The 15907-nt window shown below is 32.7% G+C and overlaps 1 protein-coding gene across 1 annotated transcript in view; it reads right to left on the reverse strand.

Moving 5' to 3' along the window:
- DMD (dystrophin) overlaps positions 1-15907 on the reverse strand; it is a 2251240-nt gene that overhangs the window by 1242440 nt on the left and 992893 nt on the right. The window contains exon 40 of the mRNA XM_032756167.2: positions 823-1017. Within this exon, the coding sequence (XP_032612058.2) occupies positions 823-1017 (195 nt within the window). The remainder of the gene's footprint in view (positions 1-822; positions 1018-15907) is intronic.

Consider the following 15907-nt stretch of genomic DNA (forward strand, 5'->3'; position numbering starts at 1 on the left):
TGAGTATAAAATACTTTAGCTAATATGTGCTGCTGATAGCAAACTCATCTTTTGCCTATAATCGCATGCTGTTTGCATTGAAAAATACCAAGCTCTGGGTATACTATTTCATTTTGAGCGTAAAATGTACGATCATGAAAATTATCTGGAGACACATTATTATATACATTTTCTTGATCCTACATTCATTTATCTTCAGACACTGCCTTCTAAAATTCATAGCCTATTTCCTTATCATGATTTGTCTTACTTCAGAATTCAGTAACTTGCTGTTGGTGGTTTGAAGCCGGATTTTGTTGGTAGCCTTTAGCTGGCAGTTATATAGAAAATATTTTATTGAATGCTATTCAGTTTTATTCCATATGTTATAGCACAGCTATTGACATTAATTTGAAATTGAATATGTATACATAAAAAATATAAAACAAAAACAATGTACATTAGATACAATTGAAAAATCTAACTACCGTTTCTGGAAAATGAAACGGAAGTCATCCATTAGCTAGGAATAAACTGTTCCTCCATCAAACTTTATTTTCTGGTGGTTCCTTTCTGTCCCTACTGCATGTAAAAATGATCATTTTTCTGCGTTTCTTCATTTTAGGATGTCTCTCCACGCTAAATATTGTAAAATACATCTTCTAACTTATGTCTTTCTACCCTAGATTCCTGAAGCTAACCACACTATCAAGTATTTTTAAGAATTCCAGGTGTAAGTCAAAATGCCATCATGATGTATACGATTTAATTCAATTGTTCTGGCACTATGAATGATCAGCATGATCACCTTGTAAAATCTGAATGAAAGTGCTTTGGTTTTACCTTCAGAGACTCCTCTTGCTTAAAGAGATCTTCAAAGTCCTTAGCACAGAGGTCAGGAGCACTGAGAAGTTGTTCCACTTCTGATAGGGCTTGTGAGACATGAGTGATTTCAGTCAGATAAGTAGAAGGCACATAAGAAATTTCCACAGGCATGTCTTCAGTCATCACCATCATCGTTTCTTCACGGACAGTGTGCTGGTATAGATATACAAAAGAACAACTTTTTTTTAGCTTCCTAACAGTGAAACCTCCTCCATTAAGTTTATATAGGTCTCATTCTACAGCTGACAAGTGAATCTACAAACTGGGCTGAAACTGGATTCAAAACCTCATGATGGTAAGTCTAGTAAAAAGGTTACTTAATAATTATATACCTACTTTTTCCAAAAAGTGTTAAAAGCATTTCATAATAAGCGACACAAACATATTAGCACCATAAATATAAGATGAAAGACCATGAGGTCATAAGGAGAGTAGTTTTATCCTAAGAAAAAGATGATTTTTGCAACCGGCATTTAAATTTCTAATTCTAATTTGCAACTGGCATTTAAAATTCTAATTTTCCTGGAAATCTAGATATGGGATTGGGTGAGGGGGGTTGAAATCTGTTTTATTCCTAACACAGGCAACTTTCCTATACATTTTCCCCCTAATCTTCACTGAGATACAACGGATACGAAGTAGTTAGGCTGGTATGTAACTTTGTATTAAGCCCTCTTCTCCTTCAAATTCTACACATTAGCTCCTGTTTTTGTTGCTAGTCTCTTGCTAAGTTAAGCTGCTAATTAAGCTGCTATATGAGCAGAATTGACTGTGGAATTCATATTTTAAAAAGAACTCCAGAATGTCCTGAGATATAAGGGAGCACTAGCTTCCTCTCTTGCACCTACACTTTTCTGACTGGGATCCAAGTGCTAGACATGATAAGAACTTCCAGCTCCAGAGTCCTTCTGGAGTTTCCCAGTAATACCTCTTTCCCTATTCTTTATAAGAGCAAAAAATAAATACTACTTGGCACGCAAATTCAGAAAGATGGATGACCACTGCTCTCTTCTGCCTACACTATAGGCAGCAAAATTCTTGTAATTGAAATTATTCTCCCAGTAACTTTGTCTAGAATTGATCAACTGCCACCTGCCTGTTGATGAGGTCACCTGAGGGTTTCAGTGGTAGGGTCTCTGGGGAAGTACAGACGATGAGTATGCTAACATAGCCGTTTATTACTGCACAGCCTTTTATGACAACACAATACTTATTTTTGCAGTAATGTAATAAATTGGACTTTGGGGATACTAGACTGAACTCCACACAAAGAGGAGTAAAATTTATAAGCTGGTCACTTTATGTTTTCTTTTTCATTTCTCTGACCTAGGATTTTTATACTCAATTCTTACATGATATAAAAAATGAAATAATTCTAATTTAGATATCTCATCTAGTTGTCATATAACAAATTCACAGAATTGCACAAATTAGCTTTTAAATAATTATACCTTTTACAACATTTGTTTTATTGTGTATATCTTAACCAAATCCATGGCACACATTCCTTCATGATCAATGGAATAAAGTACATATATTTCTCATTTACATTTAAAAGGTATTAGAAACTTGGCCCAGAGTTTGATAAAAAAAAATTCAGAATTTAACAGATTTCTAAAATAATGCTTAATTTCACTGTTTCATCATAAGCATTTTACACACTTAAAAGAAAAATAACTCAGCAGGCTATTTGAATGTGATGTTTTCACTGACTCATTAAACACTTAGTAGAATCAACAGCACGAGTAACACAAGCTTGTGTTTTGCACGCATTACATTCGTTAGTGACCACTATGTTGTTCTTAATAAAATTCACAAGTTAATAAGCTCGTCTTTCTTATTCGCATTAGTTGCTTTAACCCCTGCAGTAAAGATAGCTTCACGTCATTGAAAGGAAGCATATTTCTCATAATACTCATTTAATTATGCAATTATATCTGCCTTTAATGATACATTTTACACCTGTAAGTTTCTGGAAAACAAAGATTTTTGTTATCAGGAACAGAGTAAGTAGAAGACAAGTTGTAGTTTTTCATTTATTTATTTAGTTAGTTAGTTAGTTGCTTAATCAAGGGAGTTGTTTCAGAATTGGACATATCTTAAAAATATTTAGAAAAAAAATCTGGGTGGCCTTAAAAAAAGCAGTAGGAATTCAAAAAAGTTTTGATGCATGTCCTCATCACTTTTTCTTAACAGAAAAATAATTCTAAGATCTTTATATCTATTTTCTGATTCTTCTTTGATATGTAGTTTTCTCAATCTTCATTACTTTGAGATGCTCTCAGCTATCTTAAATTCATATTGGTGCTTAATAAATATAGTAATTGTGGATCATAGCTAGCAAGAAACGTAGCTGTATGGTCAAATACAATGAAGAAAAAGACACTCAAAATATACTCACTTTTGTCTGCTAAATTGTATTTAACTTCCTTAAACGGAATTTCAAACCCAAATTTTGACTATTTTGGCATTTGCATAAAGGAACTTTAAATACAAATGAGATTTGCCAATGAATCCAGGAGCTGGTTTTTTGAAAAGATTAACAAAATAGATAGGACCACTAGCCAGAGTAATAAAGAAGAAAAGAGAAAAGAATCAAAGAGACACAATAAAAAATGATAAAGGGAATATCACCACCGATCCCACAGAAATACAAACTACCATCAGAGAATACTATAAACACCTCTACACAAATAAACTAGAAAATCTAGAAGAAATGCACACATTCCTGGACACATACACCCTCCCAAGACTAAACCAAGAAGAAGTTAAATCCCTGAATAGACCAATAACAAGTTCTGAAATTGAGGCAGTAATAGCCTACCGACAAAAAAAAAAAAAAAAAAACCTCAGGACCAGATAGATTCACAGCTCAATTCTACCAGAGATACAAAGAGGAACTGGTACCATTCCTTCTAAAACTGTTCCAAGCAATACAAAAGAAAAGAAATTATTCCCTAACTCTTTTTATGAGGCCAGCAGCATCCTGATACCAAAACCTGGCAAAGACACAACAAAAAAGAAAACCCTCAATAAAATACTGGCAAAACAAATCCAGTAGCACATAAAAAAGCATATCCACCACAATCAAGTAGGCTTCATCCCTGGGATGCAAAGCTGGTTCAACATACACAAATCAATAAATGTAATCCATCACATAAACACAACCAATGACAAAAAAAAAAAACCACATGATTATCTCAATAGATGCAGAAAAGGTGTTCGATAAATTCAACACCTCTTCATGTTAAAAACACTCAATAAACTAGTTATTGATGGAACAAATCTCAAAATATTAAGAGCTATTTATGAAGAACCCACAGCCAATATCATACTGAAAGGGCAAAAGCTAGAAGCATTCCCTTTGAAAACTGGCACAAGACAAAGATGCCCTCTCTCACCACTCCTATTCAACACAGTATTGGAAGTTCTGGCCAGGGCAATCAGGCAAGAGAAAGAAAGAAAGATATTCAAATAGGAAGAGAGGAAGTCAAATTATCTCTGTTTGCAGATGACATGATTGTATATTTAGAAAACCCCATCGTCTCAGCCCAAAACCTCTTTAAGCTGATAAGCAACTTCAGCAAAGTCTCAGGATACAAAATCAACGTGCAAACATCACAAGCATTCCTATAAACCAATAACAGACAGAGAACCAAACAATGAGAGAACTCCCATTAAAAATTGCTACAAAGAGAATAAAATAACTAGGAATACAACTTACAAGGGATGTGAAGGGCCTCTTCAAGGAGAACTACAAACCACTACTCAAGGAAATAAGACAGGATCAAAACAAATGGAAAAACATTCCATGCTTATGGAAAGGAAGAATCAATATCATTAAAGTGGCCATACCGCCCAAAATAATTTATAGATTCAATGCTACTCCCATCAAGCTACCATTGACTTTCTTCACAGAATTAGAACAAACTATTTTACATTTCATATGGAACCAAAAAAGGGCCCATATAGCCAAGACAATCCTAAGCAAGAATAACAAAGCTGGAGGAATCACGCTACCTGACTTCAAACTATACTATAAAGCTACAGTAATCAAAACAGATTATACTGACAGCAAAACAGATATATAGACCAACGGAACAGAACAGAGGCCTCAGAAATAACACCACACATCTAGAACCATCTGATCTTTTACAAACCTGACAAAAACAAGCAATGTGGAAAAGATTCCCTATTTAATAAATGGTGTTGGGAAAACCGGCTAGCCATATGCAGAAAACGGAAACTGGACCCTTTTCTTACACCTTATACAAAAATTAACTCATGATGGATTAAAGACTTAAACCTAAGACCTCAAACCATAAAAACCCTAGAAGAAAACCTAGGCAATACCTTTCAGGATACAGGCATGGGCAAAGACTTCATGACTAAAACACCAAAAGCAACAGCAACAAAAGCCAAAATTGACAAATGGGATCTAATTAAACTAAAGAGCACAGCAAAAGACACTATCACGAGAGTGAACAGGCAACCTACAGAATGGGAGAAAACTTTTGCAATCTATCCATCTGACAAAGGGCTAACATCCAGAATCTATAACGAACTTAAACAAATTTACAAGAAAAAAAAGACCCCATCAGAAAGTGGGCAAAGGATATGAACAGACACTTTGCAAAAGAAGACATTTATGCAGCCAACAAACATCTGAGAAAAACCTCATCATCACTGGTCATTAGAGAAATGCAAGTCAAAACCACAATGAGATAGCATCTCACACCAGTTAGAATGGCGATCATTCAAAAGTCATGAAACAACCGATGCTGGAGAGGATGCGGACAAATAGGAACGCTTTTACACTGTTGGTGGGAGTGTAAATTAGTTCCACCATTGTGGAAGACAGTGTGCCGATTCCTCAAGGATCTAGAACCAGAAATACCATCTGACCCAGCAATCCCATTACTGGATATATACCCAAAGGATTATAAATCATCCTACTATAAAGGTACATGCACATGTATGTTTATTGCAGCACTGTTCACAATAGCAAAGAATTGGAACCAACCCAAATGCCCATCAGTGATAGACTGGATAAAGAAAATTGACACATATACACCATGGAATACTATGCAGCCATAAACAAGAATGTAGCCATTAAAAAAAGAGTTCGTGTCCTTTGCAGGAACATGGATGAAACTAGAAACCATCATTCTCAGCAAGCTAACACAGGAACAGAAAACCAAACGCCGCGTGTTCTCACTGATAATGGGAGATGAACAATGAAAACACATGGGCACAGGTTGGGGAACATCACACACTGGGGCCTGTTGGAGGGGTGGGGGGCAAGGAGAGGGATAGCATTAGGAGAAATACCTAATGTAGATGACAGGTTGATGGGTGCAACAAACCACCATCGAACATGTATACCTATGTAACAAACGGGCACATTCTGTACATGTATCCCAGAACTTAAGTATAATTTAAAAAAAAAAAAAGAAAAAATCATTCAGTGACACTAGATAAAATAAAAATTAGATTTACTTAAAAAACAATAATTCGTGCTCTCAGACCAGAATTCTGTGTCTCAGTCAATAAGATCCAGTATTAATCATAGTCCTAAACCACGGCTTAAAGAATGTAGGCAGAACACCGTACCCTGGCTTCTCATCTGTTAAGCTTCTCTCCACCTGACCCCATGTGTCTGCCATAGATTATTATATACCGATTTAACAAATATTCTTCAGAACATTAGACTAAAAACCATTTTCACCTATCTTTCAATGAAAGTCTCTTTTAGAAGAATGCTATGTGGCATCTATTTAAATTGCCAATTTTTCTGGTAACTATCCTTTTACTCTGTGTACAAGAGTTCAATTTTTAAGAAAATTTTAGATGCCAAAATAAGTGACAAATAATTGTAATTCTATATCTGGTTCTAGAAATAATTTTTTTACAAACTTTTTAATAATGAAGAAGCTATTATTAACCTGATTGAAATACTCTTCAAAGAAATATTAGCCATGGAACTTCAGGTTGCGAATGCTCTAATAATATACATATTGTGATTATTTTCAAGATTGTCACAAATAAGCCATAGAGCAATCAGTGTCAATACATGGAAATAATCCCTCCATGCTCAGCCATGGCATGAACACATTTTCTAGAACACTTAGAAATATTAAAATTCTTACGGTTGAACATAATCAATAAAAAGGTATAGTTTATTGCTTTAGAAAAATCTGAATGAGAAAAATCATTTCTATCCTAAACTACTGATAATTAAGTAATCTTTTAAAAATTTTTCTTTCCATTACAAAGATATATTAGAATACCTGTAATTTCTAATATGCTTCTGATTACAATTACCTATGGGCAACAATTCAGCTATATGTTATAAAGTCTAAAAGGTTGTTATACTTTAAATATATTTAATGAAGACAGATCTATTGAAGGATTTACTATCTTGATACATAGTATCCAGTCATCATAGATAACAGATACTAAGTGGTACAGATCAACTGACTAGAGAAAATTAAGGGTTGATCTTGTGACCTTTCGTGAGAAATAGAAATATTCCAAAACAACTTTTTGACACCACTGGGAAACTGTGAACTCATTTTCTAGAAAATCCCGTTTTATTAAGTTTGAATATTCTCATTTATTATAGCATTCTGATATATACAATAATGTTTAATATATAGAATTTTTTGTAATTTTCATATACAAGAAACTACCAGAAATTGAATCAAAAGAGAACCAGACATTTGGAGATCTAGTTTACTATGTATTCCTTAAAAGTATTGCATTCCTATTGGCACAGTCGTGTGAATCTATAATGAGTAAACTACATCCATTGAATGACTTTCAGTTTGGTTTAATAAAAATTTCAGACAGTTATTTAAAAATCAGTGTAATTGGAAATATTATGTTCATTTTCTCTTCTTTATGCAAAATCCAGGTACTTGTTCAGATTAAGCCTTTTCATTTGAATTTCATTAACTCTGCCTTGAATAATTATATCCTTCTGAGTTCTGATGTGTATAAATCCTGTCTAAACTTTTGAAAATCAACTTGCTTTTGTTAATGTTCTTTACCACCTTATATCATTATAGATACTCATGCATCATTAGCAAGGAAATGCTATAATCTGATTAATTCATTTTATTTCTTTGTCTTTATTTTCATTTTTAACCACATATACCCCAAAGAATATACTAGCCTCATTTTCTAGAAACAAAGATATGTGAAAGAAACCATAAAATGCCTATTTTTATTTCAAAATCAAAAGTTCGATCAATGCTTAATGACTATTATAGAACAAAATTATGATTTGTATGATCTAAACTTAAAGTCAAAACACTTTCGAGATTTTGAGCTGTGTAAGTAGGTACAGGTATCACTCACAAAGTTTTGAATAAACTTTCATTTATCTGAAATTCAGTTATCACATTCTTTTCATTACATAAAATTTGTTTCTTGAAGGGCCATAACTGCATAGGATAAAAGCAATCCTGTTTTGAAACAAATGGTGCATTACGTCTAGGTTTTTAAACAAAATGTTTTCCTCCATGATTTAAAAGACTTCTCTCTCCTTTAAATGCATTGAGGTTACTGGCCCATTTATGAGTTATGAGGTCAAAGAAACTCAAGAAGAAAAATGTGCTATATGACATATTATTATGACATATGCCACAAAACAACTATATATCTCATATAAATATGGCACATGAAAAATACATCAATGCATCAAAAGTCTAACAAAAATAGACTATTATCTTGATCAAAAGCAGTAAAATAGTGATGGAGCCATTTTTTTTAACTTCATTGGTGTTAATGAAGATGAAAATAAGCAAATCCTCAAAGTAAGATTTATTAATGATTTACTGTGGGCTATAACATGAAAATCTACGAGCCATAATATGAAAGTATGTCAGTTTATATGTGATTACCTTTCCTCAAAAGGCCATTCTTAAATATTACGGACTATTTACAAGGAATAACACAATGATATGTCAATCCAAAATAGGACTGCAGGCTTTAAGTAGGTTCTGATGGATCATAAATGAAAAGGCAATGGGAAAGACTTAAGTCTTAGACAAGTAGCTCTGTCTCTTGGCCTCACAAGTCTTCAGAGGAAGACAAGTTTCCTTCTAGGACTCATTACAGTAATAAAGAAAGTTGAGAGATTTTTTATTTATTTCTCCTGGATAATTATAATAGACATTATAAGCATAAAAATGCAAATCACAAACAAATTAGGCAAAAATATTGTATCGGTCGATGGTGATTAAAAACCCTCAAACAATAAGCCATAAAAACAAAAGAACATGATGCAGATGAGATGGGTATGGTTTTAATCTGCGTTGTCACTGTTTTGGATACATATAATGGCATGACAATAACAGCATTCTGACAGTACTTCGTTTTGTATGTTTTAGTTAAGTCACTGGGTAGAAAGACCTTGAATAATCAATCTAATGAGTCTAAGCATATTGGTTATGACCCTGCATAGAAAAAATAGCAATGAGAGAGTGTTTGCTCTTATGTGATTTCCCCTTTCCTATTGCATCATCTATAAAATTGCTTATGTGAAGCTATGTAACCAAAAAAAGGGCATGTCCACCTCAGAATAATTATTAAGAATCGACCAACAATTTACCCCCTTTGTTTAAAAAGAATAAAACTCACCAACATACATAAAATAATCAAGGTAAAATATGAAAGAAAATCATCCTTTATACCCATATTGTTTATTTTCTAAACTTAGAATTTTTAAAGCAGGGCAGGCTGTTAGTGAAAAAGATATGCAGATGATGCTGGATTTGCCAGTCTTTAAATACACCCTACTTCTAGAAGGCCAGGTATAAATAATGTCCTATATAAAAGATCTGGACAGACCTGCTCATTGACCTGCCTCATGTGGATTCTGACTTTCTACACCATGAAATTTACCTAATTCCTCAGGGCCAAGCTCAATTACTATGTAATTAAGCTGATAGACTGAATCTGGAAAATGTGTTAATGGCTTATAGTGGTTTAAAGTCTTTTGTTTCAAAGGACAACATCTGCATTTTTATGCAGAATTTCAAAGAATTAACATAAATTAGTAACTTGATAAAATTTTAGTCACTAAGTATGGCCTGTGAGAGAAGAGAAAGAAAAGGGCTTTGGTTGCCACCAAGATAAGTACCAACACATAAGCAGCAATATATAAGCACCAACAATCGTGGCCTGCTTTGTAAAACCATCTCCAAAAAATAACCTATAAATTAATAGATAAAGTTACATACCCTAGCCAACTTATAAGGCAGCAAAAAATAAATGCAGCAAAGACTCACGCCTAGTACCTAGCATACAGTATGTTATCAAAAATATTTGTTGGATAAATTAATGAAGAAACAAGTATCAACTTAACAGGATAATTATAAGATAGATATGTGGCTGAATTGCCGGGATCTACATTTATAATTTATATTTAGGAATATTCAGAATTAAAACAGGAATATTTTCTTCATTTCATAATGCAATCTTTATTGTCATAGATTTAAAAGGTATATCTGATTTCACTATGTTGCATTTCTACAATTCATAGCACATTAGCTACATGCTATTGTACACACATGTTTAGGTCCTTAAGTTGCGTTTTAGGTATTAATGTAACTCATTAAACATGAATACAAACATAAGCAATTATTTGAGATCATGATATATAGACAATATTAAGATATACTAATTTTAGCTTCTCCATGGGTGTCATAATGTCTATTAGCAAATTGAAGGCTATGAGAAGACTTGTATTCAAAAAATCATTTTAATCTTTGATAACTCTTCCCAAACTCTTCTCATAAAAGTTTTCATTTATATATCTAGTATATATTTTTTATTTTAAGCTATTCCAAAATGTCAGCTTGGGAATACTTGTTATAGCAATCTTTTTGTATGTTGACAAGCAAATCGAAACCTGCCTCCACCTCGCACACATACTTATACTTAATTCAGTGTGAAAATAAAAGTAACACAAGAAAAAATAAGTATGGAAAGACCTTAAATACTGCAGTTATATTTCACCCTACTATATCACTTTTAACTTCTGTTGCCTTGTGGATCTGTCAAATTGAGTAGATTTTTCAGAATAATCTCACACTTTTATTTCTATATTACATTTGTCACACCCCTCAGAAAATGTGGACACTATCTGTAGATTAATGCGGCAACTCAGTATCTATGTCTAAATATGCATGTGTCATAATTATGTTTTTCAATAAAGTATTCTGTTTATTAGAAATGAAAGTGATTGTAAAGATGCCTATAATTACACTATCGAGTATGGTAGTCATTAGCTACACTCGACTAAAGAAATGTAAATCAAAATTATTTAAAAGCAAATACAATTAAAAATTTAGTACATCTGTTTTTGCTAGCCATGTTTTAAGTTCTCAGTAGCCTCAATAGCTACTTTATTGTACAGTGTAGATATAGAACATTGCCATCATCTCAGAAAGTTCTATTGGACCGTGCTAATCTAGAGAATGACAATACATTTTATTTATAGATAAGGTTAATACCAAAGTATGTTCTGTAATGGTTTTCTGTTCTACTCAGTCTCTGTCCAAAGGGCTGTCTAGTACTTAATGTGGTTAAAGTTACCTAATGAGCACTCAATTAATATTCTTTTATAATGGCAATCATACAAGAAACATCTTTTTCAAATTGCTTATTAAAAATATAAGAATGGGTTCTATTTTAAATAATGTGAAAACTAAGATTATATGAATAATTCTAATGCTAGTATTATATCTATCAGAAAATATTGTAGCCTAGTTTTTTCACAAAGGTAATTTAGACAGGCTACTAAATCCAAACTAAAATGTCACAAGGTGAAAACTCAACCAATTTATTATTATTCTATATCCGATTGATTTTTCTGAATTGCTAATACACTGTATTTTGTTTTCAGGTAGACACAACCTAAATCTGTAAGTAATCTCACTAAACTTTGAAGATAATTAATTTCAAAACCTGTTATTGTGAATTATACATAATTTGCATTATTTATCTGGTCAAAGCTTATTAATTATATATATGCACATGTACGTATGTATGTGTCTGTGCAAATACAGACACACAAAATAGAAAGGTTGAGAATGGGTAAATCACATCGTAGATATATTTTCTATTTTGCTTTGAGCTGAGTACATGCAACCTCAAGATATTAACAACTAAATGCTAGAATTTAGAAGAATATATGTATCAGGACCTCAAATTATGGAAAAAAATGCAGGTGTAGAATGATGATGAACTGGTGGTATTTCAAAGATACGTGTATCGCGGCAAGAACTGAGACACAAATTATGGATCTGATAGTTTTCAAGTATATATGTGGAATGATTTGTTGGAGACCATTGATTTAAGGAGATCTGTTTGACTTAAGAAGGGGGTCAGTACCTGCTAGTTTATTTCATGCAGGCATTACTAGAGAGTGGCTGTACTACACGGCTGAGGACAGCCTTACTTCCACCCCTTGTCCATGAGATCACAGATGTTTTCCCGTATATAAATTTTGTGAATAGGTTTCAGCTCGTTAAATAATTCTTCATCAGATCAAAACAACAACAACAACAAAACTTCCAGTATCCATGTTGCTTCTCAATCAATCACTATGGATCAAAATGTCAAAACCTTAACTGCATTTGTGCCAAGACATTTTACATTCTTTGACTAAGGCATGAGAGAAAATAAAGCAAAGGCTTCTTCAGAAGACACAAGGGGTTGGAGAGAAAGACAAAGCTGAGAGTCCATACAAGTAGTATACTAGAAGATATGGAAGACACATTTAATAAAAATAAAATTAGAAACATTAAAAGGTTATCATTAGAGCACAGAAAGCCTGTTACCAAGTTTTTAAATAATAGACAATTTAGAAAAGAGAATGGTCATGGCTAAAAATAAAATATGGATTCTTTACAGTCAACCAGAAGAAGTATGTCACAACTTAAAAACAAATAGGAATAAACTGACATTAATAGTGAAAAAATAAGGGACTTAGAGAATAGATCTAAGATACCTATTAAGCAATGATAAGTACCACAATGAGAAAAAAAGAAGAGACGGACGATTTGTAATAATTAAAACAATCATCATAGAAAATTTTCCAGAGCTAAAGAAGTTATTAATATTAATTGGTTATTTAAAATGTTACCCAAGTGCAAAAAAGAATTAAAGAAGAAGTGGTGACTCACAACTGTAATCACAGCACTTTAAGAGGCTGAGGTGAGAACATAACTTGATTCAAGGAGTTCAAGACCAGCCTGGGCAACATAATGAGACACCATCTCTACAAACAAATGTTTTAAAAATTAGCCAGTCATGGTACTGATGGCCAGTAGTCCCAGCCACTCAGGAGGCTGAGGCAATAGGATCTCTTGAGCCTAGGAGTTGGTGGCTGCAGTGAGCTATGATTGCATTGCTGCACTCCAGCTTGGGCAATAGCAAGACCCTGTCTCAAAAATAAAATAAAACAAAATAAAATAAAATAATAAATAGGGACACATATTTAGAAACATTTTAAATTATACCCTAATGAAATTTCTGTACTTCAACGGGTGGGGCAGAGAGCATCTTTAGAGTTTGAGAGAAAGAAAAAAGGTTCAATACAAATAAATGATACTTGGACTAGAATCAGACTTTACACTGGAAACAATAGTAGCTTGAAGACAGTTGAAACAAGAAAACAATGGAAACTGGAAGACAATTGTTCATAACCTACAGAGACTACTAAAAAAAGAGGAGAGATATTAAAGAATGTTACTATTCAATAAATCCATCACGATGACTGCAAAGATCATTTTGAAAATGCAAGGTTTACAAAGTTTACATCCTTTCTGTTTTTATGAGGACACTTCTCATGTGTTCCAACCAAATTAAAAATGAAGTACAGTTGGCCCTCTGTATCCACGGGTTCCACATTTGTGGATTTAACCAATCATGGATCGAACATATTTGCAAAAATACATGGATGGCTGTGTCTGCACTGAACATGTACAGACATTTTTATTGCCATTATTCCCTAAGCAATACTGCATAACAACTATTTACATAGCATTTACATTATACTGGGTACGATAAATAATCTAGAGATGATTTGAAGTGTTCAGGAGGGTGTCCATAGTTACATGCAAACACTACACCATTTTATATAAATAATTTGAGCGTTCTTGAATTTTGATATCTGTGGGGCAGTCCTGAAACCAGTGTCCCACAGACACTGAAGGATGGCTGTATAATAAAGATTTCAAAACAATGAGAAATAAAGGGTACAAAAAAACAGTGATAGGAAATAAATCTTGTGTGGTTTTTCGTCAAATTTTATGAAGTGATAGTTTCATTTAAGTAATAACATGACATCTTGAGCTAGTTATGTGATACTACAAGTGAAAACAATAGTAGCCAGGAATTAAAATTATAAATTACTTGTTTTTAAAGGATTTTGCCTTTGATTGAAAATAATGAGAAGTTGACTAAGTAAATCATCTTGGTGATGAGGGCATTGTTCTTATTTAATTTTGGCGCAACACTACAGAAACATAGGCATAAAATTGTTGTTTAAAATAGGAAACAGGACTAGTAAAATGAAAGTACAAAGTATAACTTATAAATAACCTATAAGTGCGGGAAGAGATGCTGTAGAGTGCAGTGAAGAAGATGATGAATTATAAAATTATAAAAGAGGGATAAGAGTAAATAATGACCATCAGTATGACAAGAATTAAAACAGATACAGTGATAAGAGTTATACTAAAAATGAAGTTGGTTAAAACGTCTCATCTAAAGATGAAATATCTATCATTCTATTTTATATCTTCATAACATCAAGGACGTATTAGTAAGAACACGTGATATTTGTTTTTATAGATACCAGAGGCTGGGAAGAGTGTAGGTGGACAGAATTGGTGAAGAGAGATTGGTTACTGGGTACAAACATACAGTTGCATAGAAAGAGTAAGTGCTAATGTTTGACAGAAGAGTAGGGTGACTATAATCAACAACAATATATTTTATCTCTCAAAATACCTAGAACAGAGGAATTGAACTATTTCCAACACATAGAAATGATAAATACTTGAAATGATGGATACCCTAAGTATCCTGACTTAATCATTATACATTCTATGCATGTAGCAAAATCTTACATATACCCTATAAAGATGTAAAAATATTGATATAAGTCAAAAGACAAAATACTCTAGTTTAAAATGCACACTCCATCTATAGGCTGTTTACAAGAAACATAAAGATACAAGGTCACAATGCTGCGTTAATGACAGGTGATTTAGAAAACCATTTTTTGAAAAGTGAAAGTCAAAGTAATAGCATCAAATGAAGTATAGTTCAAGGCCGAAAAGCACTAAATGGGTCTCTGAGAACAATTGTAATGATAAAAATCATACTTCTTCCCAAAGCACAGCAGTCATTAATTGCTATGCCCCAAACACTTGGCTGTGTTCTACATAAGGTAAAAATTACTAGAAATAAAAGGAGAATATGACAAAATCATAGATGCAGTTGGTACCTTACATACAACTCTTCCGCAATTTGTTAGATTAAAATAGACAAAAATTAAAAAAAAAAAAACAAGAATAGAGGCGGTTTTAAACCGACAAGCTAAATTTAATCCGTATTTTGTGCACACTGGAAAAAGCATATTCTCCTACTTTACTGGGACATTAAAAATTATATAGAGAGGAAAATTTTAAAAGGAACAAAAATAAAGATTTGATAGTCCACCTTTTCTAATCAAAATATAATAATCCAGAAATGTAGAAGAATAATAGAATACATTTTGATTCAATATCTAAGACTTTCACAAAGAATGTATAAGATCTATATACATTACATGGGAACATGTTTCTGATTGACTGTTATATTTAAAATAATACACAGAATAAAGCAATATTTTTAAGAAAAGTAAAATATATCTATATATACTATTCATTGGTAAGAATGAATAGTATATGGAATATAGTACAAAGAGATAAGACTAAACTGTAGACTGTTTAAAGACTAAATTGTAGACTTTTTTTTTTTG

This window comes from Hylobates moloch, unplaced genomic scaffold (assembly GCF_009828535.3).
Source record: "Hylobates moloch isolate HMO894 unplaced genomic scaffold, HMol_V3 SCAFFOLD_7, whole genome shotgun sequence".
Classification (NCBI taxonomy): Eukaryota; Metazoa; Chordata; class Mammalia; order Primates; family Hylobatidae; genus Hylobates; species Hylobates moloch.